Source organism: Carcharodon carcharias, chromosome 6 (assembly GCF_017639515.1).
Source record: "Carcharodon carcharias isolate sCarCar2 chromosome 6, sCarCar2.pri, whole genome shotgun sequence".
Classification (NCBI taxonomy): Eukaryota; Metazoa; Chordata; class Chondrichthyes; order Lamniformes; family Lamnidae; genus Carcharodon; species Carcharodon carcharias.
The window spans coordinates 128357341-128384667 of record NC_054472.1 but is presented as its reverse complement, the minus strand read 5'-3'; the positions used below and the strand labels follow the sequence as shown (position 1 = coordinate 128384667).

General features: G+C 40.6%; 1 protein-coding gene across 7 annotated transcripts in view; it reads right to left on the bottom strand.

Annotated features, from left to right (window-relative positions):
- lrrcc1 (leucine rich repeat and coiled-coil centrosomal protein 1) overlaps nt 1–27327 on the bottom strand; it is a 231029-nt gene that overhangs the window by 124256 nt on the left and 79446 nt on the right. For 6 of the 7 annotated variants that reach the window (XR_005943299.1, XM_041189511.1, XM_041189512.1 and 3 more), the window contains 4 exons: nt 25228–25446; nt 21164–21330; nt 3686–3887; nt 2435–2583 (listed from right to left, as the gene is read on the bottom strand). Coding sequence is in view for 6 of the 7 variants with exons in the window: in XM_041189511.1 (XP_041045445.1) it covers nt 2435–2583; nt 3686–3887; nt 21164–21330; nt 25228–25446 (737 nt within the window). In the remaining variant the exon portion in view is untranslated. Of the gene's footprint in view, nt 1–2434; nt 2584–3685; nt 3888–21163; nt 21331–25227; nt 25447–27327 lie in introns of those variants that run through there. The other variant, XM_041189516.1, reaches the window with a different exon arrangement.

Sequence of the window (27327 nt, the reverse complement as noted above, 5' to 3'; positions counted from 1 at the left end):
CGTGGATCACATTGGTATACACCATCACCCACATACTACAGCTGCAACACATCCCCTGTCTTGCCATATTTATTGTGTTTTATTTAACTAATTAGGTTTAGAAATATCACTATAATTATTTGTAGTGATATTAAATAGTTTAACTAGTTAAGCTATAAATTTAATACATTTTTCTCCCTAGTACCAATTTAAACTACTACCTCAGTTTAGAGAAAGAAAAAACTTTAAACCACATCAACCAATTGCCTACCCGCTCACCTAATAGTGTGGATCTGGGCATCTGTTTTTTGCAAAACACAAGTAAAAATTCAGGCAACAAAATGATAAGATAACAAGATCATAAATTTAAATTAATGGTCACCTTTTGGATACTCTTAAGTTATCAACTTGCAGAATACATTTACCTTAGTACATATTGACTCAGTTGAAACATAAAAATACAAAGTTGAACTAGCAATTCCAAACAGTAGAAAAGTTTCAGCTGAGAACATCACTAGTTGGAGGTGTCTCACAGTAGACTCAGCAGCTATATTACCAACCTGTCTGGCAAATGATCCAACTGCGGAAATGGGAGAAGTTGTCCCAGGCCCTGGCAAATTCTATCCTGGGAGAAGGTGTTGTGGAGTGGTTAGTGTACAGCCACCAAAAATTGGGGGTCATTGTTGACAACATCACTATCTCAGAAAATTTACTGACATTCAAAGGGTATGCCGCATGCATTACTATTTACCATGTATGTGGAGAATTATAAATACACACTCAGATATAACACATTAGCAGGGAACCAAACAAGAATGAAGGGAGGGAGGACTTTAAGGGCATAACACGCCAGTACGAAAATGAACCTAACATTTGGCAAATGCTGAAGTGAGTTTGACATTAAAATTTATTTGGTTTCACAACGTTTTTCACCCCTTATACCTCTGTAACCCAATCCAGCCTTACAACCCCCTGAAATATCAGCATTCTAATTCTGATTTATTGCGCATTCCTGACTTTCTGCGTTCCACCACTGATGGCCATGCCTTCAGTTGCCTAGGCTCTAAGCTCTAGAATTCTTTCCCGTCTACTTCTCTACCTCTTCTTTAAGATGCTGCTTAAAACTCAGTTATTTGACTAACCTTTTGCTGACCTGTACTAATATCTGCTTGTGTGGCTTGGTATCAGATTTTATTTGATGATGCTCCAGTGAAATGCCTTGGGACGTTTTAGCACATAAAAGGAACTATATAAATATAAGTTGTTGTTGCAGATTATGCTTAGAATTTGCATTTGCATGCTGGGGGTTATCCACATTGCAGCCTTGAGGTCACAACAGGGCATCATTGATTCAAGTCAACTGTTGGTTTTATTTACCAGTAATTATTTATTACTGCAATATAATTACCTTTTGTGTCTAGGTACAATTTTATTTAAATTTTAAACAGAAATGCAGTACCTAGAATTTATAAATAGAACTACGCCCTAATATTTCATAAATAAAGCACAATATTGTTTTTATTATCTTGAACCAATTTTTAAAAGCAGTTCATTGTATTACTAAAAACAAAATAATTTTTCCCAAAGGGCAACATTTTCCCCCGTTTGGCGGGGGGGGGGGGGGGGGGGGGGGGGGTGGAGAGAGAATGTGCGGGAGCAGGTTCCCGATCAGCACCCCCACTTGGGGACATGCCGCCATTTTACGTGGGCAGGCCAATTAAGTCCTGCATGCATGCGAAAGAGCACACAGATCTCACTGAGGCAAAGTGCTGCCTCAGGGAAATCGGCTCAAATGTGAAAAGCAGTATAAACAATAGAAAGAAATGTTGCTGCCATGTCCCCTCATGTGACACTGTCACATGAGTTGGGACATGTCCATAACTTTAATTTCAAAATATTCTGAAATTTTTAAGTCCCTCATGAAACCTCATCCCACCCGTGGATGAGGTTTCATGTTTTTTCAGAAGCCTGCTAGGGGTGCTGGCCTGCCCGCCAAGCTTAAGCTTGCACAGTCAGGTCCATTAATGGTTTCAATTATTTTTTTAATGGCCTTAATGGGCCGTTGGCTCTGGGCCTGCTGACCTAAAAATGTAAACGACGCGGGGTGACGTTGGGACGCCTGCCCGACATCACCCTGCGTCATTTTATGCGTTGGCAATGCCCCCTGCTCGCCGACCGGAAGATACAGCCCATAAAGTCCAAGAGACATTCTGAGAACTTTTTAAACTTGGCTAGAGTTATGCTATAGTTCGTGTGTGTGGGATACTATGTCCTGAAGGTGGTCTCACACACTTTGGCTTTAGTCTACTCTGCAGTTAGATCATTTATATGACTCTTAAGTTACATTGCCACTTTTCAGTGTTTACAAGTGTTTTTGGATACACTTAACTCATAAACTCTATTATAGTAGCACTGTAAATTTCTGAGAATAAAAAGGCAAGTATTATTCAGGTACCTGTCTGTGGTATGTACAGCCATGTCTTGAAAATTCCTTTTCTCGTTAGCCTGATTTTGTAATTCTTTTGTATGGTCCATCAACTCTTTCACAGTTTGTTCTGCCTTCCATCTCATCTCTCGTTCTTGGTCCAACTCTTGAATAAGTACCTAAAAGGAAAGTAATCACGGCTGCTAGATTTATATTGGAAAATGTTAATTGGAAGTCTTCCCATTACAATGAAAGAATAAACTTGCACATTCTATGTGTATTTCATGTCCTGATGACTTCCAAAGCACCTTAGTTAATGAAATAGTTTTAGGTAGACACAAGTGGCAAAAAACTTGCATAGAGCAAGATCCCACAGGCAGCAAAGGATGATTTAACTTGTTCTGCTGGTTAGTTGAAAGATGAATTTTGGCAAAAACCTCACAAACGCTCTCTGCTCCTTTTTATTATTACTACAATGCAGTAATACTACGCTACAACATAGATTATGTGCTCCTGGAACGTGGCTTGCAGCATCAACTTTCCGAGCCAGAGATGGAAATCTTACTATACTGAGCCAAACTGAACTATATTATTTAAAAATTACAGTAATGTAATTGGATTACATTTATATTTGTCCAATGGGTATAGCATGAACAAAAAGCATTCCATTACCTAGTTTTATTTGGATAGTTTCAATCCTTCTAAAAGCACTTTTTATTTGTCTATTTTACAAAGCAGCATACAATTTAACTACTGCTTTGAACCACTTTTGAAATTGACCCAACAGATTAATGAGATATAGATATGTGAAGCTTGCTACATATGCGTATACCTGATTGTGTCAACAATCTGTGCCTAGAACCATAAGCTCCAGTCTAGATAGCTATGAGAGTAATAAAGTACTTCCATATCTATGTAATTTGGGAGAAAAAAACAGAACCATTTTCTATCTAATTAGACATACTTTTGTTTTAGTGGCATGTTTTTTATGCCCTTCAGTCGCATTATTTGAGACCTTTGCTTGGCATCTTGAGACACTGCTATGGCATGTTAAAGAAGTGGCTTGAACACATCTCCGATCTCCTCCAGTCATGTCACTAGAAAGCAACATAACTAAATTAGCGCTTCAGCCTAACCTGGAGGCCTATAAGAGCCTAAGCTGGGAGATTTTAGTACTAATCAACAAAAACCTTTTTCTACGCCCAAAATCATGTGTTCTTGAACAATGTACATTGCTAGCTAGTCTTGAATCAACTTAAAAATGAACATTAATTTTATTACCCTATAGGTGGACTCCTCAGTCATACTTGTTTTCTTGCTGTCTTGTGACTTGTGTTGAGTTTTTTGTTTTGTTGACATACTCCTGGGTGTGCATCCCACTATTCGAAGCTCAGCAGGTTCTACAGGTGAACTGCTAGAGAATTCTTCACCGCTGGGCTGGTTGTTAGAGGATTTTAATTTCCGCATGCAGGGCTGTTTGTCCCTGAGACAAAAGCAATCATTTGTGTTACACTTTCATAACATTTTTCAGCAAAGCAGGACATACTGCACATCACACCTGCAATGGCTCTCCAAAAGAACTGTGCATTTAGTCTTATTCACTTGCTTTTCCGCAATAGTCTTTCAAAGTTTTCTTTTCACAATCTCTGTGTAAAAACATTTTTCCTATTCCCTCTCATTCATTTTGGTGATTTTATATTTATAGCCCCTGTGTATCAACTTTTTAAAATTATCAATCTAACACTTGTTAAAATTAAATTGAAGGTACAGAATACAACTTAATATGTCTGAAAATTAACACCCAACGAAACATTCATGCTAACTTAAAAAAAACTCATTGATGTCTAAAAATTGTGATCTGCTCATTAGTTGTAAGATTGAGTATGTATCAACAGCAATTCGCTCCTAATAGGTAGAAGATACAGTTCATGTTATTTGAGCTACTCCAAACAGAAAATAATCATGTTAAATATCCACACTGAAGTCAATGCTGCAAAAACAAATTGCTCTGTTTATAGTAATGGGGTCTCCATTAAGAGATCCATCAAATGTTTTCCATTAACAGCTATGGGGAAAAGAAACCTAAATTTGTATCAAAACATTCAACAGCATTTAAGCGCGAGGAAAATTTCCTTCTTTGGTGGTGAAAGAGGCCTGCAATAAAAACTACTGTTAGAAAAAGAATCTAGAACTTTAAATACAGGATACAGCTTAATTACTGAAACAACAACTTGCATTCGTATAATGTCTTTGACACAGACCGAGGAGGTGGTGTGGTGATAATGTCACTAGACTAGTAATCCCGAGGCCCAGACTCTCGGGGGACATGAGGGTTAAATTCAATTAATATATCTGAAATATAAGGCTAGTGTCAGGAATGGTAACCAGGATAACTATCAATGATTGTTGTAAAAATCTATCTGGTTCACTAATTCCCTTTAGGGAAGGAAATCTGCTGTCCTTACCCACTCGGCCTACATGCGACTCCAGAAACACAGCAATGTGGTTGCCTCTTAACTGCCCTCTGAAATGGCCTAGTAAGCCACTCAGTTCAAGGGCAATTAGGGATCGGCAACAAGTGCTGGCTTACAGATCTTATGAATGAATAAAAAAAGAACTGTTGGCAAGGATTAGGGAAGCATTAGGAAAGATTAAAGCTTGGTCAAGAGGATAGTAAGAAAGCAGGAAGAGCAATATCAAGGAAAGAATGATTTAGGGCGAAGGGGAGGCCGAGACATTTGAAGATGGAACAGGATGTTCAAGAGAGACCAAAGCCAGAGGATCAAAGCACATGGCATCTGGTTGGGTTATGGAGTGATATGTAAACGAGGATGTAGATTCTGACTGGACATTGAATGACAGGAAGCCTACTTCAAACTGACTTCAAACAGTGGTCAGGATTTTCCAGCCCTTTTGCCGGGGGGGGGGGGGGGGGGGGGGGGGGGGGGGGGGGGGGGTACCGTGGGTGAGGCAGTGCCCCAGCCAGAAGTCCATTGTCTTACAGCAGGACTGGAAGATCGCAGAGGTGGGCAGGTTTGGAAAATCCCACCGACTGAATGGGACAAGTCAGCTATTATCAAACATACAACTTAAAAACCACCACATCCAGTAATGCAATTCTACACTTATCTCACTCATCACACACTGGCATACAAGATGCGTCGGGAAGCTATGGTGATCTACCAACACCACACTATACTCTTAGACAGCGCCCTTCTCATCAGTGACATCTAGCTACCCTTACTCAAGAAACAGAGAACCATCCATTCTACACAACCAACCAGCAGCAAGAATGTTAACATGAACTGACCTATTACAAATGCAATAGCCTGACTAATCAACAGTAAGATCCCATCCATATTCCCATCCTCTACTATATATAACTACCTCTCATCTGCTCCAGTTATTCCTCCAGATGATAGGTAGGGTATGTTGCCTGAAATGTTGAGACCTATCAGTTCTTCCAAGGGAATCTTTTAAAGTAACAATTGTTCTTTCCAGAGCAAAATTTTACATGGTACAACTGTAAATTTGTCTTCCTCAATGTTACAGCTCTCACCATAAAAACCTTCAAACCACTTTCATATCAATCCCAAGACTGAATTGTGTACAAAGTGTCCAGGCAGAAACGTGATTTATTCCTATTTGCTCTGTTGAGCTTCAAACTTACATATACATATATTTGAATTATTGTGAATTTTAACTTCAAAGTTTGATAATTAGTCAACTGTAAAATAATGATTTAGCTAAAAGCAGGACATCTAAAAATTACAAATGAGTTTCCAAGCTACTGGTCAATTTTTGGAGTTATCAATGACATAAGTGTGCATTAAAGAGGGAAGAAATCAACCTGCATTGTGAATTGTAAAGGATTCTGTTTGACAAATGTATTGAACAATTGGAATGAGTGGAGAGACTTACTATTAATATATGAAAGCGACTATTATGACAAGTGATTGGCCCATTATGAACTGTTACACAAACCTTTCATATTTGTCTTTCATGTTTTGCTGACTGGTTTGCTTCTGAACTGAGTTTGATATTGTAGGAAAAGACCGTGGGCGGAACTGTCCCAGATTTGCACAAAGTGCCGTAGTGGGCTGGAAAAGGGACATTTTACCCGCCAGCCACAATGGCAGGTTTTCACACCATATCGTCCCATTCCTGATGTGTCTGGTCTCATTAATAATGCATTCCTGGTAAACACGCAGGCTCACTGGTGGGGCAGCCTATGATTTGCCCACCCACCATCACCTCTGCCACTCTCTTCTTCTCTGGTCTCTGTATGCCATGCAACATACAGCTAAATCACCAGGCTCCATGATCCTGATGTTCTCCACTTGCAGGATCAAAGAGAAAGACATGTGGGTTAATATAGGTGTAATAAGAATCTCTCTTGGTTAAGTCTGAAGGCCCCATCATGCATGCAGGAGAGTGCTGGCCACCACTTGGATGGCCAGTTTGTAGTATGCTCATTGACTGTCCGAAACCCCAACCATCTCTGTCCCCCTCCACTTGGCCAATTGGCGGCAAATTCAGCAACTGGACTGCATGCTGTGATTTCAGCTCATGCTGTGCTGTTCGCTTGAACCATAATGGATACTGGTCGAAACCTTAATAAAGACATTGCAAGAGGCCGTGAGCGCCTCCACCAGCGACTGCGCCATGGCCACCTTTCACAAAGGGATTGTACAACTTGCCCAGTTGGCCAATTGCACTGATGCCCCCCAAAACGCACATTAATATTCAGTCTGCATCCAAGAGTTGAACATTTGGTGGCACTTTCATGCTTTTGCGTTGCTTGAGTGGGCAGAAAAGCTTCAGAGGCCCGACTCCAAGCATGTCAATGGAGATACAGCTAAATGGTCTCGGTGGAGGAAGAAGCTCACTTTTGACAAGCTTTTCCAAGTGCATGATCGCTTCCCTCAATGCCCCCTCTTCCCCCACCCCCCCAGCACATGCTTGAGTATTTCCTTCAGTCTGTGCTGCCTTGCCCCCTCACTCTCAGTCTTATACGCACTGGACCCTTTTCCCCGGCACCGCACTGAAAGCCAGCCATGAAACTGCGACTTGTCTGTGTGCCCCCCAAATGTGCGTGCTTCTTGCTTGATGTCCTATGCGTGATGCTTGCGGGGTTGTGTGCGCTCAATTCCGAGTTCCCCTCAAAAATGACGCAGCCCACCACTGATGAGTGGCGTGGACGATCGCAAACTGATTTCACAACAGCACAGAACCGATTTTTGGCCTTCTTGCCAAAGTGTCCACCACTCTCCTGCCCACCATGGTGCCTGACACCAACAGGGCCAGAAAATTCCGGCCTGTGTTTATTTCAGAATGAAGATTACTGAAAATAGCATAACTGTTAAAATTCCAGATCATGCAACTCTCCAGGAATTAGTTTCCAAAAAGAACAGATTTTTGATTGCAATTAACAAATTTGCACCTCATGGAAATTCCTGCAAAACTAAAGTCTGAAATGATGCTGTTTTTTTTTTTAACAGCTCAAAGCTCCTGAAGTGACAGAAGGGGCTGAATTTTCATCGCAGAGGCAAGAACTGGGAGTCAGGGATTTTCCCAACATCGTAATCCTACCTCCGTCCCAGCAGTGCTGGCACTCAAGTTTATGGAGAATTGGGAACCAGTTTTCTGAGTAATTAAAAATCGAATTTATGATGGATAGAAAGTCAAAAAAATACAGGCAGCAAGCGTTTTCTAAAAGCTTGTCTTGGACATTGATATATGTAATAGAGCAGCCTCAGCCCACTTGGCAGCAATACTGTGTTCAAGTCTTGGAAAGACGTGGCTTTACACAGAGCTATTGTGGAGAAAATAAATAGTTGGCACAATGATAACAAAGGAGCAAATTTGGATGTTTCGCTTGACAATCCATAGAGAGATAAATCATGTTAACAGATAAAGAACTACGGATAAAGTAAACAGGAGTTGCTGAAGCACTTTGAGGAATCAAAACAAAAAAGCTTTACTTTGTTCCATTAAAGGACATTTCATTCACTGTATTGAGAGAAATATGGAAATTAAAGAACCTCAAAAACAGTTTGGGTGATAAATGGAGGTGGTCATTGAAATCAAACCAGATTGATCTTTTGGTAACACCAGAGGTAATGGGGCAAAACAGAGTGACCTATCAAATATAACACAGTGATGTGGGAGAAAACTCGATAGCTAAGAACATACTTTGGCAGGTTATAGCCTGAATTTTCTGCTGCCATTCTCTTAATTTTGTTCTGTAAATCAGGCAACTGGTAGCAGAAAATAAGGAGTTCTATCTGCTGGACTTCAGCCCATTTTGCGTTGTAGTGATCTTTTCAGGGAGTGGGACCAATTCTCATTCCACACAGACAGGCAGTATACTTCCATATGTACTTAAGGGTATGTTCCTCCTGCAAACCATTTCCTAGCCTTTGAGCATCCAGGACATCAAGTATAAAGGCATGCCCACTTCAAAAACAGACATGCAAGGTTATTGAGAACAGGCTGTGGTGATAGATTTAAAAGACCAAGGGAAAGTACATCAATTATGAAGTTTCCTGGTCATTCTTTGCTTGCTGTTTTGATTTTCTGAAACTTAGGTTCTCATGAGTATCTGTGCTAACTGCATAAAATATAAAATTCCCCCAGTATTTTTAGTGTACCAATGGGCATCTCAATGGATTCTCCTTCCACACCCAACTCACACCATCTGATGGTTTTGTAACAGGAGGAAAATGAAGCAAAAAAGATTGCAAGGGAAAAGCTCTTTGCCCAACACAGGTGCAGCTGCAGGCAGAAAACAGGCCAGATAGCACAGTTATGAGATACCCGAATGCTTAACTTGGCATAAGGTGTTAACATAGTTCAATAGTGATTACTTTGTCTAGATGTCTGAGTTTTTGAGTCATGGTATGCATCTATCAAATGTTTGTTTTCATAAAATAAAAAATAAAAAATGTTTCTGACTTATATAAAATGTAAGCATTATCAACTTTAATACATTTTCAAAATGAAAATGAATCAAAATGCAATAAATCCATACCAGAAGAAAATTACTTTCTGTCTAGTTCATATATAGTCAAGATAAGCATTTTTAATAAGTTTATCACTTTGCGTTTTAATAACTTATATATTTAACATTCGGAATAAGGGATAATGAACAGATCTTAACTGTAAGGACTAAAGATGAAAGAGTTTGTCCAGCAGCTCAGATTTAGCCTCTAAATATTTCTGACGGGTTTCATACAATACAGTGAATAGATTTGCTGAAACTACATACATTTGGAAACAGAAATGAATATTAATTCCCTGCTACAAACTTTCCTCAAAAACAGCAATCATTGCATTAGCCATCTACTAGCTGTAGTCTCAGTGGATTGGCTTCTGATTATTAAATAGGATTTACAGTCTCAGTAAAGCATAAATCAATATGTAATTCCATTTTTTAAAAAGCTTTGTTGCAGTTTAATTTACAACACAAAACATTTTCATGTTTTTCTGGAAGGAATGCAAAGATAACTTTGGTTCAGTTTTAATTTACCACTAGAATTTCAGCAACTGTAGTAATAAAAAATGAACACAGTACTCAGGTCTCTTGATCAGGGGGTATTATTATACCAGTGGGCTTCAATGTTAAAAAGCAGTGAGATTTGCCAAATAAATGATCATATTCATTAACTTACTGAAAATATATATTATATTTATACATATTATATATATATATTATTTGTAGCAAAGACTTAGATGCAAATGCATCCTGGCAAATAAATGTTAAATTTTCATTTATAAATGAGGCAAGTACATGAACCAGGCAGGTATCCATAGTAATGTTTCACAAATCTTCCATAAAACCATTAAGTCTCAGGTAAACTTGATGATGCAACACCAAAATATATCACAAGAGTAGTAATAAGATCCAAAATTCTCATCTAACACCCAGATTCACTCCATCCTATCGCCCCCACCTCCCCTCCCCCTGCCCTCAATGAAAATGTAGTTGTTCGGTTAAGCTAATATGGGAAAAATTGACTCTTTAGTGATTTTCAGTTACCTATTATTCAAACAATCTGTTCACTTGTGAGTTACAGGTCTATAACATAACACATCCCACCATTATATACCTATTAATCTACTGGTTATTCTAATCTGATAAAATTTCAAAACATGATCTGGAAGGCAAGGAAATGTGTATGGAATTTGGTGATCCACCAATCAGAAGGAGAAAGGACATATATATATATTTGTTTCACTGCTTACTGGAAGTTCATAATGAATGCCAATCAGCCAACCTAGCACTCAACTAAGCAGTAGACATTATTTAGAGCAACGACATAGCAGATTTACTAGATGAACCTGGGAAGAGGTCCAGATGCAATATCACCCTGGCTGTGGTTGAACTTCGGGTCAGCAAAAGAATCAATATTCAATGCTGTGAAAGAGAGAGAATCTGCAATAACAACAATATGCCTGTTGTCAGCACCATAGTCAGCCCTTTGAAAGGTTGGGGGGGGGGTGACGTCTGCCAAGCTTCATGATCTGAATGTCCTCAGGTGACTCAGCAGGCCAATCCTGGAGACAGAGATCTTTGGGCAGAGAGGACAAGAATTGCCCTGAGGAAGTAGGGGATTTCTCAAGCCAGGACTCTGCTCTCTTTCCTTCTGCTTTCATTGCTTCCTTGCACCAGAGTTTATGCGGTCAGTTTCCAACTGTGTTGCAACTTGTTAGATGAGACGTTGCCCCATAGTGGCTTGTGGCAAGTCCCTCCCATGCACCAATATCAATTTGTCCATGTATATAATTGGAAACAAGAAATCCAATCATCTCTTTCTGGAAATAGAAAACCATTTTGATTTTCTTATAGGTGGTGCAGTCCCATTACAATTGATTACTGACAAAATCTTAGCCGCAGTCACAATCATATACAACATACTGTGAAAGGTAAAGCCACAATATTTCTGGGGAGGCGGGGGTGTTTCCAACAAAGAAATGCAGAAATGGGGGGGGGGGTGAGACGAAGAGTTCCTGCTGAATTTAAGGGCATGACCTACTTAGCTGTTTTTACTCCATTCCATTTCTGCTCGACAGTCAACCAGATTAAGAGGTTGGCCAGAATTGTCAGTGGTAGAAGTGCAAATGGAGAAGTTCAGGGCATGACGGCAGGGCTCAGACTGCAGCAACAGGGAAAGAAAAGTGATAGTGGTAGATAGGGAAAGCAGGCCAGTGGATGAAAAGGAAAGAGAAGGCGCGAGTGGAGAGGTTGGCCAATCGTGGAGTGAGAGACTGCAGCTGAAAATTTATTTGAGGGGCCGGGGAAGCACCATTTTTCCTTCTCACCTACAGCAATGCTGGAAAAGTATATACCTGCTGGATACGGCTGCTTTTGCCTTCTTTCAGCTACTCAGTTTCAAGCTCCGGGAAACCTGGCTACAACCGTTAAATTCAAATGGCTCTCAAAACTTAAAGAATACACTCATTTAAATATTATAATAACTAGCCAGCCTGAAATGAATGGGCTAGTAGGTGTCCCCAAACCCGCCACACTTAAACTAGAAGTAGGTATGTGGCAACTTTTTATTTTAACTAGCTTGTGGGATGTGGGCACTGTGACAAGGTCTTGGTCCAAACATGGACAAAAGACGTGAGCTCAAGAGGGGAGGTGAAAGTGACTTCCTTTGATATCAAGGCAGCATTTGACCGAATGTGGCATCAAGGAGCCCTAGCAAAACTAAAGTCAAAAGGAATCAGGGGAAAAACTCTCCATGATTGGAGTCATTAAACAGAATTTTCTCTCTGGCATGCGGGGGCAGGCCCAGCACACCAACACATAAACTGATGCACAGTAACATCAAGCATGCATCCTGACATCACCATGCATCATTCCAATCTTCCGTTCTGCAGGCGCGCACCAGAATTGGCTGCACGCCCACCGAACTGTCAAAGGTCTGTTAAGGCCATTAATAAACCAATTAAAGATATTGACAGGGCTGCCTGTCTAACCTTAAATTTGGCGGGCGGGTGAAGAGCCCAAGCAGCCTTTGCATTTTTCATGAAACCTCATCCATGGGCGGGATTAGATAAACTTAAGGAAGTTAAAAGGTAAAGTGCAATTTGCATTTGTTGAGTAAACCATTCAAAAGAATGTAAAATCTTGCACCTAGCTGGGAGACGCCAAGCAATGTGTTTATGTTACTAATTAAATTGGTGGAATGAAAAGATTATTTTTAGGAGAGCTAAAATTTAAAAAAACTTAGTAATACAATGGAAAGTTTACAAGAGGAAGATAGGTATAAACAGAAAGGAGCTTGTGTGTGTCAGTCGGAGGCATTTAAGATCTAACCAGCCTGTAAGTCTACAACTGACAATAAAGGAACCAAATTGCAAAGGAACCTCATTTTGAATTCGTACAGTCATATGTGTTTTGCCTAGTGTCTATTTAAAGTCCATGGGTTATTGTTGCCTTGGTGAAGATTTACTTGGGAGTGATTAATTTGGGGATTTGTTTAAAAGTTATTACGGTAATAATTTGTAGATGTGTAACCATATGCATCACAAACATATCAATTGAAAATATAGGTTATGACAGTTGTTCAAGTTTCTCTCAGGGATTTAAACAAATCAACGTTTACCAACTGCTGTGTCATAACAACTGGGGGCTTTTGGCAGGATCATATCTGTAATTCCTTGGTTGGTCTGGAATTGGTGAATCATAAGGTTATGAGTACAAAAAGCACTTTGAATTCAGGAGTTGGTGAGGTATTTTTATAAGTGGTGGGGCTGCAAGATGGCTTTGGCAATTGCTAAGACTTGTCTGGGAGTAGAAGATATAAACAAAAACAGAATTACCTGGAAAAACTCAGCAGGTCTGGCAGCATCGACGGAGAAGAAAAGAGTTGACGTTTCGAGTCCTCATGACCCTTCAGCAGAACTGGGTGAATCCAAGTAGAGGGGTGAAATATAAGCAGGTTTAAGGTGGGGGGGCGGGGGGAGAGAGTTGGGTGAGGGGAGAGAAGTGGAGGGGGGGTGTGGTTGTAGGGACAAGCAAGCAGTGATAGGAGCAGATAATCAAAAGATGTCACAGACAAAAGAACACAGAGGTGTTGAAGTTGGTGATATTATCTAAACGAATGTGCTAATTAAGAATGGATGGTAGGGCACTCAAGGTATAGCTCTAGTGGGGGTGGGGGGGCATAAAAGATTTAAAAATAATGGAAATAGGTGGGAAAAGAAAAATGTATATAAACTATTGGAGAAAACAAGAGGAAGGGGGAAGAAACAGAAAGGGGGTGGGGAAGGAGGAGGGAGTTCAAGATCTAAAGTTGTTGAATTCAATATTCAGTACGGAAGGCTGTAAAATGCCTAGTCGGAAGATGAGGTGTTGTTCCTCCAGTTTGCGTTGGGCTTCACTGGAACAATGCAGCAAGACAAGGACAGACATGTGGGCAAGAGAGCAGAGTGGAGTGTTAAAATGGCAAGTGACAGGGAGGTTTGGGTCATTCTTGGGGACAGACCGCAAGTGTTCTGCAAAGCAGTCGCCCAGTTTACGTTTGGTCTCTCCAATGTAGAGGAGACCACATTGGGAGCAACAAATGCAGTAGACTAAGTTGGGGGAAATGCAAGTGAAATGCTGCTTCACTTGAAAGGAGTGTTTGGGCCCTTGGACGGTGAGAAGAGAGGAAGTGAAGGGGCAGGTGTTGCATCTTTTGCGTGGGCATGGGGAGGTGCCATAGGTGGGGGTTGAGGAGTAGGAGGTGATGGAGGAATGGACCAGGGTGTCCCAGAGGGAACGATCCCTACGGAATGCCACCGGGAGGGGGTGAAGGGAAGAGGTGTTTGGTGGTGGCATCATGCTGGAGTTGACGGAAATGGCGGAGGATGATCCTTTGAATGTGGAGGCTGGTGGGGTGATAAGTGAGGACAAGGGGGATCTTATCATGTTTCTGGGAGGGAGGAGAAGGCGTGAGGGTGGATGCGCGGGAGATGGGCCGGACACGGTTGAGGGCCCTGTCAATGACCGTGGGTGGAAAACCTCAGTTAAGGAAGAAAGAGGACATGTCAGAGGAACTGTTTTTGAAGGTAGCATCATCAGAACAGATGCGACGGAGGCGAAGGAACTGAGAGAATGGGATGGAGTCCTTACAGGAAGCGGGGTGTGAGGAGCTGTAGTCGAGGTAGCTGTGGGACTCGGTAGGCTTGTAATGGATATTGGTGGACAGTCTATCACCAGAGATTGAGACAGAGAGGTCAAGGAAGGGAAGGGAAGTGTCAGAGATGGACCACGTGAAAATGATGCAGGGGTGGAGACTGGAAGCAAAATTAATAAATTTTTCCAAGTCCCGATGAGAGCATGAAGCAGCACCGAAGTAATCATCGATGTACCGGAGAAAGAGTTGTGGAAGGGGGACGGAGTAGGACTGGAACAAGGAATGTTCCACATACCCCATAGAGAGACAGGCATAGCTGGGGCCCATGCAGGTACCCATAGCCACACCTTTTATTTGGAGGAAGTGAGAGGAGTTGAAGGAGAAATTGTTCAGTGTGAGAACAAGTTCAGCCAGGCGGAGGAGAGTAGTGGTGGATGGGGATTGTTCGGGCCTCTGTTCGAGGAAGAAGCTAAGGGCCCTCAGACTATCCTGGTGGGGGATGGACGTGTAGAGGGATTGGACATCCATGGTGAAGAGAAAGCGGATGGGGCCAGGGAACTGGAAATTGTTGATGTGACGTAAGGTGTCAGAGGAATCACGGATGTAGGTGGGAAGGGACTGGACAAGGGGAGAGAGAAGGGAGTCAAGATAATGAGAAATGAGTTCCGTGGGGCAGGAGCAAGCTGACACAATCGGTCTATCGGGACAGCTCTGTTTGTGGATTTTGGGTAGGAGGTAGAAGCAGGCCGTCCGAGGTTGGGCGACTATCAGGTTGGAAGCTGTGGGAGGAAGATCTCCAGAGGAGATGAGGTCAGTGACAGTCCTGGAAACAATGGCTTGATGTTCAATGGTGGGGTCATGGTCCAGGGAGAGGTAGGAGGAAGTGTCTACGAGTAGAAGATATAACGTTGATTGGGTTACAAAACATATCCAAGTGTAAGTTAACAGAGTTGGCAGATAAGTTAAAATTAGGGTTACCAGTAGTATTGAAGAAAGCAGATACAATTAAAAGGTATAGCACAGCATCTACAGTTGGAAGTGACACCTGACACTGGTGAGTCACAACTGGAGATAATGAGACCTCAGTTACAAACGAAGACACTTGAAATTGAATAAGCAATGGAACTGAAAAAACTTGAATCAGAAGCAAAGGAAAGAGAAAGGACATTTCAAAGGGGGCAAGCAGAAAGGCAAGAGAAAGAAAGGAAGCTGGAACTCGAAATTCAGGCACGAGAGAAGGATAAAGAAAGAGAGACAAGGAAAAGAGAGAAAGAAGGAGAAAGAGAAAACCTGCTTAAAAGATTGGAAGTTAAAAAAGAGATCTCAGATTCTGAGGAGAGTTTTGATGATGAAAAAACCTTTAACCTAAAAACCCAGTGGGGAGATGTTTAGATTTGTACAAACTCTTCCAAAGTTTGAGGAAAAAGATGTTAAAGCATTCTTTACTACAATTGAGAAGATAGCTAAACAAATGAAATGGCCACAGGAGTACTGGATGTTATTGTTAGTCTAAGTTGGTGCGTACAGCGCTTGAGGTATATGCTTCGCAGTCTGAAGAAGTATCGGTGAATTATGATGTGGTGAGAAAGGCTATTTTGAGTTGGTTCCTGAGGCATACAGGCAAAAATTTAGAAATATGAGGAAACAGCCTGAGCAAACTTATATTGTGTCTGAGAGAGTAAAACAAAGTAATTTTGACCAGTGGATACGGGCGTTAAAAATAGAGATAACATATGCAGCTCTTAGAGAGCTGATTCTTTTGGAAGGATTTAAAAATTCAATTCCTTTGATAGTGAGAATTCATGTAGAAGAACAGATTCTGTAAGGCAAGCAGCAGAGGTAGCTGAGGATTATGAGTTAGCTCATAGAGCTAAACCTTTTTTTTGTCACCCATTTAAATTGGAAAAGGATAGAAAGTGGGGAGGTGAAAGGAATATAAGTAGTCAGGGAAGAGGAGGAGTGGCTGGAAATCCCCAGGAAGTCTTTTCTTACAATAAAAAGGAAGGTGCTGAGAGTAGGAGTGACATTTGAAAATTGAGGTGTTTTCATTGTAGTGTAGTGGGGCACATGAAATCAGTATGTTGGAAATTGCTGGGAAAATCTGTTGGAATTATTGGGATGCAGAAAGGTTCTGGAAGTAAAAGTACTGTGGGTTCTGAGGTGCAGGCACAGGAGAAACCAGTGGTTTGTGTACAAGTAAAACAGGAAGAATCAGTGATAGGTAAAGAAGTGGGAATGTGTTCACAGTTTATCCAAGAGAATTCTGAGGAGCAAGTTGCAAAAAATGTTTAAAGAATTTGTGTGTGAAGGGTGGAGTAGCTAAAGCTATTAAAATTTTAAGAGACACAAGGGCTCATCAATCCTTAATTGTGTGGGATAGTGATATTTGTTGGTCAGAGGGAGTATTGCAGGAGCAGGTAATAATAAGTGGGGTTCATGGGGATGCTCAAGCTATTCCAACGTGGAAGGTAAATTTAAAGAGTAAATTGAAGGCAGGTGAAGTTATTGTTGGGGCGGTGGAAAAATTGCCTATTGCAGGGATTCAATTTATTCTGGGTAATGATATAGATGGGTCACAGATTTGGGTGATGCCCAGTGTAGTAGAGCAGCCAGTAGAAGTGGTTTCAACAAAGGGGTTACAGACAGGGCATGCTGGATTGTTTCTTGATTGTGTGATAATGAGATCACAGGCACATAGGTTGAAACAAGAAAAACGGGAAGAGCAGGCAGTTCAAAGGCAGGAGGAAGGTATTGAAACCCAATGAGCAGGCACTGCGCTTGATAACATTTTTCAGGAGGAAAGACTACTAGGCAATTCAGCTAATGTTTAACTCAAGGCAGTTAGTGGGGTTATAGAAAAAGGATTTGCAATTACTTGTATGATTTTTTGGTGCAATATGGCGTTCACACACTCTGTCCCTTCCTTTCACTCTTTGGTCTCAATCAGCCTCGTCACTAACCTGCACTCTTACACTCTCCTTAAACTTTGATTTTTTTATATTTCCATGCAACTGAACCCTCCGCCCCACTATTTAGTTTAAAGCCCTACCTACAACCCTAGTTATGCGATTCATCAGGACACTGGTCCCAGCATGATTCAAGTGGAGCCTGTCCGAACGGAATAGCTCCCTCTTTCCCCGGTACTGGTGCCAATGTCCCATGAATTCGAACCCATTTCTCCCACACCAATCTTTGAGCCACACATTTACCTCTTTAATCTTACTGACCCTGTGCCAATTAGCTCATGGCCCAGGTAGTAATCTGGAGATTATTACCTTTTTGGTTCTGCTTTTTAATTAGACCCCTAGCTGCTTGTATTCCCTCAGCAGAACCTCTTTCCTCCTTCTACGTATATCGTTGGTACCTACGTAGACCAAGACAACTGGATCTTTCCCCTCCCACTCCAAGTTCCTCTGCAGCGCAGATGAAATATTCTTAACCCTGGCACCAGGTAGGCAACACAGCCTTTAGGACTCTCGATCCTGGCTACAGAGAACAGTATCTATTCCCCTAACTATACTATCCCTGGTTACAACGACATTTCTCTTTTCTCCCCCCACTTGAATGGCTCCCTGTACCACGGTGCTATGGTCAGTTTCCTCATCCTCCCTACAGTCCTCGTTCTCGTCCACACAAGGAGCAAGAATCTCAAACCTGTTGGATAAGGGCGAGGGTTGAGGCTCCTGCAGTGCTACTTTCTAGATGCCTCTACCTGTCTCACTCATAGTCATACTCTTCTGTCCCTGACTACTGGCTGAATTTAAGGTAGTTAATCTAAGGGGTGTGACTGTCGCCTGAAACACAGCATCCAGGTAACTCTCCCCGTCCCTGATGTGTTGCAGTGTCCGAAGCTCAGACTCCGGCTCATCAACTCTGAGCCAGAGTTCCTAGAGCAACCAACATTTGTACAGATGTGGTCACTAGGAACCACAATGGGGTCCACCAGCTCCCACATCATGCAGCTACAACACATCACCTGGCCCTGCATCTCTATTTTATTTAATTAGTCTTTCAATTTGTTTTTAAATCTCCTACTGGTCTTTAGGTTATCGATCTGTAAAATATTTCTCCTATTTACCTTTAATCTGAAAGCAAGTTAGAACAGAGGTTCAAAGTACACTTTTTAAAATCAATTGGAACTCGCTCTCTCTGCTGAGTTGAAGCTGAAGTGTTAGGCCTCCGATCTTGGGCCCCAGTAGTCACCTGTAATCTGGGCCCTTGCTTTTACTTTCCCCTTACTCCTACTTGAGTATAGACTAGATGCTAGATCCTCTAGATAAGCTAGGTCTTCTATGTGCTGCTGATCGCTTGCCTCAGGGACTTCCTCTCGCACTCTCCTCTAGGTGCTCCTGAATGCCTGTCCCAGGGTCTTCCTCTCACACTGTCTAGGTGCTGCTCACTGCCTGTCCCAGGGTCCTCCTCTCATATTCTCCTCTAGGTGCTGCTCACTGTCTGTCCCAGGGTCCTCCTCTTGCACGCTCCTCTCTACACCATTGCTGACTAAGTTGGCCAAGTCCTGAAGCACATAGCTGCCAGACTGGGTCTACAACAGGCAGTAAGAGAACCAACACAAGGGAAAAATCTATTTGACCTGGTTTTTGCCAATCTACCTATTATGATGCAATTATCCATGGAAAAGTGATTGGTATGACCACCACACAAGCCCTTGTGGAAACAAAATCCTGTCTTCACACTGGGAGCAATGTCCACCATGTTGCATGGTGCTACCACCCTGCTAAATAGGATAGGTTGACCAACCCAGCTTCAATGAAGAGCATGCAGGAGCTCCACCAGATATAGCTAAATGAGGTGCCAACATGATGAAGCTACAACACAGGACTACATTTATGCTAAATAGCAGAAGCAACATGCTATAGACACAGTTAAGTGATTCCACACCAATGGATTGAATTAAAGCTATGCAGTTCAGCCACATGCAGTAGCGAATGGTGGTGGACATTTAAACAAGCTAGAAGCGGAGGTTCCATAGACATCCCCATCCTCAATGATGGTGGAGTTCAGCACCTGAGTAAAGACGACCAGGCTGAAAGGTTTGCAACCACCTGTAGCCTACCCGGTGATCTATCTAATTCTTCTCCTGAGGTCACATTTATCATTGGACTCACTTCAGTCAAGTCAATTCAGTCCATGTGATATCAAGAAATGGCTGAGCCCACTGGATACTGTAAAGGATATGGGTCCTGACAATAGTGCTGACACTTTGTACTCCAGAAAAGTCATGGCTTCAGTCAAACTGTTCAAATACAGCTGCGACACTAGCATCTATCTGACAACGTGGGAACATGTCTAAATACATACTGTCCACAAAAGAGCAGGACAAGTCCAAAGCGATGGAAGTTGTCATCAACAGTGCAATCAAGCGGCATTTATTCATGATAACATGTGCAAAGAAGCTCAATTTGGATTTTACTAGCACTAATAGGCTCCAGCCCTCATTACGACCTTGGTTCAAACATGAGCAAAAAGCTGAATTGCAGAGATAAGGTTAGAGTGAGTGCTTTTGTCATCAAGGCAACCTTTGAATGTGGCATCAAGGAGCCTTTGTAAAATTGAAATCAATAGGAATTGGAGGAAGATTTTCCATTGGCTGGGGTCATGCTTAGCATAAAGGAAAATAGTTGTGGTTGTTGTAGGTCAATCATCTCAGCCTAGTTCATAGCTGCAGTTCTTACAGGGCAATGTCTGAGGCCCAAGCTTCTTTAGCTTCTTCATCAATTGCCTTCCCTCCGACATAAGGACAGAAATGACAATGTTCACTCATAATTGCAAGGTATTTGGTTTCATGAGCTACTTTTTGGATAATGATGCAGTCTATGTCCACAAGCAACAAGATCTGAACAACATTCTGGTTTAGGCTGATAAGTGGCACATTAATGTCAGGCAATCATCATCCCAACCAAGAGAGAATCTAAACACCTCCTCTTGACATTCAATGACCTTATCAGTGTTAAAGTGGTTGGTGTTGTGGGGAAGGTGGTGCATCACCACCAAACAGAAACTTAACCTAGATCAGCCATATCAATACTGCGGCTCCAAGAGCAAGGGGAGGCTGGGTATTTTGCAGCGAATGGCTCACCTCCTGACTCCCAAAAGCCTATCTACAAGGCACAAGTCAGAGTGTGATGGAAGACTCTCCACTTGCTTAGATGAATGCAGCTCCAACAACACTGAAGGACAATGCAACCCAATTGATTGGCATCCCATTCATCACCTTAAAATCCACTCCCTCCATCGCTGCCACAGCATGGCCGCAGTGCATGCCATCTACAAGCTGCGTTAAGGCAAAGTGCTAAAGCTTCTTCACTGGGACTTCCCAAACCTACAGCCTCTACCACTTAGAAGGTCAAAGGCAGCAGGCGCATGGAACCCTGTCATTTCCAAGTCACACACTAACTTGACTTGGAAATGTACTGCCAGTCCTTCATCGTCACTGGATGAAAATCCTGGAACTCTCTACCTACAGCACTTTTGAAATACCTTCACCACATAACTCTAGAGGCTCCAAAAGGCAGCTCACCACCCCCAAAGGGAATTAGGGGATGGGGAATAAGTGCCGGGCTTGCCAGCAATGCCCACATCCTGTGAATGAATAAATTTTTAAAAATACCTCTCAGATTTTTTGTTTTTCAGCTGTCTGGCACCTTTTTGTTTGGAGGTTTCAGTCTTTGTTCGTCTAGTTTCTTCTTTGCGATTTTCTTTACAGCTCTCACTTTCACTCTCAGAGGTATGATCAATATCTCTCTTTGCTTTTACTGCAGTTGAAGGAGCTGGAGCCTTAAAAATTAAGAAATCCAACATGAAGTACATTTCCCTTGTTAAGCTCCACAAAATATTGATTGCTGAAAGCCAGTTTAAGTAGAATTAGTCTTAATAGCCATGCAACTCCTTATTGTAAAATATATTTCAGGTCACAGTAAAATCAATAGGGGCATAACAACTTATCATCAGTGATGTAAAACCAATGGTATACTTACCCGGAATGTTAATTTTGAAATACTACTTGTCCCCCACACAAATTTCTACAAGATTATGTTTTAGTTAGTACAATTAAAAGCCTATGCTTTAATGCTGTTTGAAATGATTCAGAACTATAGTTAAGGGTTTAGCCAATATTAAAATGTAAACAATGATTTTGACTTGAACTTTAAATGGGACACAGGATCTCACGGTAACAATGAATGACACAGACCAAAATATATGAATTACCAGCACTTCAGTATTAGGTTTAAACTTATGTTACAATCTCTGTAAGAACTGAAAATTTTTAAAGCGAAATTCGAACTTCCAATTAATAACTGAAAGAATAATACATCAAGATTTCACACTTTAAAACTTTTACTGCATCAAATGACTATAACAGTAATGACTAAACACTATTTTCTTTGTATGAAAGTTATACTTTAAACTATAGAAATAGACAGTTTTTTATTACTGATCACACATTGCACTCTTCATAAAATTAAAGTTCTTATCACAAATAGATCATAGGTGCTCTCAGCTTCTAATGGGTTGCTTCCTTTTTACTACCCCAGCCGGGTAACCTCTAATCCCAGAAATCACTCTCACTGAGAGGGTTACACAGTAGATTTCTTCCTCTAGCTCCAAGCTAGGCAAATCTTCCAGTTCCCTTTAACTCCTCATGAACTCAGTTTTCACTCTGATGCAAGCTCCCATCCATATTCTGCATGGTGAATGAAAGAGTCTATGCTTAAAGTGCAGGCCTGGCTGGTTCTCTCCCTTGCTCTCTACCTCTTAGTGGGCTGCAGGCTGCACAAGACAAAGCTGCAAACCATGTTTGCCTGTGATATTCTTGGGTTTATAGGGAAGGCTATAACCTGATCTCAAGATGGCTTCTTCTACCCTCTTTGCCATAGCAACAGAAAACACATCAGCTTTATATCTAAGTAGAAATGCTAATTAGTAATCTTTTATCCCAATTCCCTTTCATCTTAGAAGTGGCTAGTTTACAGCATAACAGTTTACAACTTGATACTTTCAATACGTTTCTGGGACTTTGGGAGACTCAGGGTCTACTCATTGTAGACATGGAGATTTCTGTCATTGTCTCCAAACAAAAATACCTTGCACCTTCCTCTCAATAAAATAATCTGAGTCCCTTTATCTCTAACAATCAAACCACCCAGGCTTACTGTCAGGCAGACTCCATCATAGGTCACATGATCTCCTTCATTTACCCTTCATTTAAAGCTATAGTCCCAAACTATAATAACATTATAAACCAAAGGATACATCCCTAAAACTTCATAATCTTACAAACTCTATAACTGCAACACTTATAACAAAATAACTGTTAGCATGGCTGAACCCTGACAATGCGTGTTTTCTTATTCATGTTTGCCTGAATAGTTATTTTTACTACAAACCATTGTGTGTTGGGGCTCACAAAACTGTCTGTTCAGTCACATTGACATGGATAGCAAATATGGCTACACTCAAGGATGCATGGAACTTAAGAAATAGCCTGAAAAATAGCAAAAAGAAAGCAGTTCACATTTTGACTGTAGGGAAAATATGGTCTTTATTTTGTGTAGCTATTTGTCACAATCAACAGTGCACAATGTCATGAACCTATATTTTTCATAATATTATATCTTGTTGTAACGTAGGTTTATGACTGTGAGTGTGTATGTTCTGTGTGATTTAATTGACTTGGAATCAGAAAGACTGCAAAGTTGAAATTACCAAAAGGAGTAAGGGGTAAAAGGCATTTGAAATGCTAACATGTAAACATGGATGAGGGCAGCATGTAGGATGTGAAGGAAATTCGCATTTTTAAATAAGAGAAGGGGTTGTTTAGGTTTCAAAAGGATGATAGGATGTTTACAACTAACAAGATAAGTAAGGCCAAGCAGTATGTTTATTTTTCCCAAAGGTACTGACCATATTGGTAACATGAAAGATTTTTATATCATGGGAAAAGTAAATTTCCAAAGACATATAGAACAATGGAATTTACTGATTGAGAAACATGTATGAAGAAAAATGGAAGACTGGTTGGGTGGCTGTGTAAAATCCTGAAAGGTACAACATGTGACAGGCTTGGAGTAAGCCTCTAGGTATGTTGTACCTTTGCAGAAGTCTGCTGTGTCCAGTAACTAAAGAGCCTTTGTCAAAAATCCTTTGGATTTCCACTGTCGAGTGGGTGCTGTGTTAAACTTGCTAGATTGCCTATCTAAATTTAAAATCTATTTTGGGCTGTTTGCCTTAAAGAGGGTGTATAGTTGGGAGTCAGGTTAATTAGGGATTTCAAGATTTGTTATAGTATTAAGTAACTGTAATCCTATGCGTGTGCTTGAAATGTTTTATTTTATTAATAAATGTTTTAATTTAGTTTTTAAAATTGCTAAAGGTGTTAGTGGACTCATTACTTCTGAATTCAGTGCACAAATCTTCTCATAATAAATGCAAATTGCAAAACCATTGTGATAGCGTAGATTTGGTCCACCTGGCACGTATCACCTGCCACATCATAATAACAGTTATATGACAGGTATCAAATTGAGACATAACAGCATTCTAGGTGTTTCTACTCTAATGGACTGTAGTGGTTCAAGAAGGCAGCTCATCACCACCTTCTCAAGGGCAATTAGGAATGAGCAATAAATGCTGGTCTTGCCAGCACCAAACACATGAATAAATATAAAAAAGTGCAGTCAGGCAAAGCAGGCTTGTCTGCATTTATGCTTACGTGTATGCAGACTATTGAGCTCAACAACAGCCAAATACCAGTAACAGTTCTTATGCTAGCAGAGTCGTGATAAACTTACCAGTGATATAAAAACTGAAAATGAATCATAAAGGCTTCTCACGGTCTGTTTGACTGCTGCAGAGCTTTGAAAAGTTTATAGTTCCTACAGCTAAATGCAAAGCTAGAGTAATCCAAAACTACAATTAACAAAAATGCAAAGCATTGTCTGTTTCATAGTTAGGTTTTATAGATTAATGGTTATGTCTGTGAAGCTGAACATTCTTAGAAATTCTATGCATAATATTTAGTCTTTACTCTCTGCTACTATAATGAAGTTCCCTCAATGTGGCATTTAAATAAAAATTCCTTCAGTTCTAAAGCACATCTCCAATTTCAGAAAATACAGGAAGTTATACACATCATAGCAATACTTTCTAGTTTGGATTTTACAATACTTTTGAAAGATTTTTTATTTTATTTCTCTGATCTTTGATTAATTAATACAGCCTTTGAACGCAGAGCTCTCTGAAGTGCTATTAATGCAAATTGGACGAGGTGGATGAAAGGTGAAGGGCAAAAAGATAGACCAAAGAACTTGGTCCAAAAGAGATACAATGAATGCTGAGTGCTACAAACCTAAATAGCAGTTACAATTTCAAAATTTACATTTCCCTAGTACATGCATGATGCCTGTAAGATTAAGGTTTGTTTTTCATCTTCATTCTCAAAAATCTCACATATATGAATAAATTTATTGCAAATCATACTAAAACAACGCCTTCTACGATATCCATGATACTCTATGTACAACAAAATTTAAAGATCTATAGTAATATTTGATGGTACAAAAGTGAGCATTTTTTGAAAGAACACTGCCTAATAAGACCATATTATTCAGCACACATGCTGCAATGCTAAACCAAAGAGATTTCCTTTAGAGGTAATTCCTTTCCAACAATTACCTGCTGCAATAGCTGAGAAATCTGTCTTTCCAGCTTCTTTATTCTTACTTCATTGAACATATTGAGCGTGTTGTGATTCTTGGATTGCTCCACTTCAGGTGAAGAACTGGTCTCAGTAGCAGACATTGGTATTGCAGGATCAGTTACGGTCGCACGATGGCGATAATGAGCAAGTACCTGATCAATCCGTGGAGTGATCACAGGTAATCCCACAGAAGCCTATTTTTATTATAGAAAAGGGTTGCAAACATAGATCAAAGCATTAGAAATTTCTATAATCTAGTACAGTGATACTTTAATGTAAAGTATTAGCTTTTGCATCAAACTTAAGAAAAATAACTGTGTATGAGGTTATGATATTGCACCAAAATGACTTGACTTGTTCACAAATCTGGAAGAGTCTTGCAAGACCTTCTGCCAAGTGAAAATTCTACATTAATATCATTTGGCCATCCACAAATATTCCATACAAATTTCAACATTTATTACAATCATATACATTAGGAGCATTTTTAAAACCAACAGAATTTTAAAAAGCAGCTTCTCTCTTGAATTTGTGCAATATCTTCTTGGATACTTCATACGTCCAAAGGCAGCATGCTTGTGAAGCACGCAGACCATGGTTAATGTTACTTGTCAAAAGATGTTAAAAAGGCAACAGCAAAATATCCCATCCAATTTTGCCCTCATCCATGAACCTACATCCTACCACACTGTAGTTGCTTAGCATTATTCTTATTCAAAAATTTGCTATTGAGACACCACAGTATGTCACTAAGATGTTCACATGTTTGGCTATGAGTTTGGCTGGAATTTTCCACCCCTCCGGGCTGATTCCTCCGCGGTGGTGCCGGTGAGTCCTCGAAGTCTCCTTTCACATTGGTGGGACCGGAAGATCCCGCCAGCATGATGGGCTGGAAAATTCCAGCTTTTGTTCCCAATAAAAATCAGTGTAACTACACTGATACCCTGCTGCTTATACCAGCATGCAAATATTTGTCACAATCACATCACTAGCTTGCAGCTTTCCACTTTGCAAAAAGCAATCTTACAATTGTTCATTACACACATAGCTTAGTTTTTGCATTTATTTATAATTTAGCTAGGTAGTTGAAAGATACAAGATGGGCTTAATTTACTGAAAAATAAACAATATTAAATCAAAAATCACAGACTTAATGGTGAAATAAGTAGGTCCATGCCTGCTCTTGTTTATATAAAAAAGGAATTCCATTGTTCGTTGTGTATCTAACATGATCAACAGTATTAAGTTTTTTTTGCATTATATGCATAGGTCTTGGCCCAAAACATAGATTTAGACTAAATTAAAAGCACAGTGATAGTTATCTATTTTAAAGTGTGCAAGCTTTGGTTTTTCCACAAACTGACATCCTTGGTTAAAAGTAATGCTCTAAAGGTTATGTAATTTAATTTCATATAAGTCAGAGCAAATACAATTTAGTATTTAAGCTCCTTTTATTTTATTCGTTCATGGGGTGTAGCCAGCATTTATTGTCCACCCTAATTGCCCTTGAGAAAGTGGTGGTGTGTTGCCTCCTTGAACTGTTGCAGTCCACGAGCTGTACGAACACCCACAGTGATGTTAGAGGGGGAGTTCCAGGATTTTGACCCAGCGACAGTGAAGGAACAGCGATATAGTTCCAAGTCAGGATGGTGCGTGACTTGAAAGGGAACTTGCAGGTGATGGTATTCCCATGTATGTGCTGCCCTTGCCCTTCTAGGTGGTAGAGGTCGTGGGTTTGAGAGCTGCTGTCAAAGGAGCCTTGGTGAGTTGCTCCTGTGTATCACACAATACCATGCAACATTATGTTAACAGAAGCATCATCCCCTTACTGTTAATTTTTAAATTCATATATCATTATTTTACTATCAGGACTATCTAAGTATATTGGACTATTATCATCTTATTTTAGAGAGCCAAAATGACTAATAAATAAACATTAAATTTTAAGAATTTAAAAAATTCTTTCACGGGATATAGGCATTGCTGGCAAGGCCAGCATTTGTTGTCCATCCTAATTATCCTTGAGAAGGTGCTGTGAGCCGGCTTCTTGAACTACTGCAGTTCTTGTGGTGTAG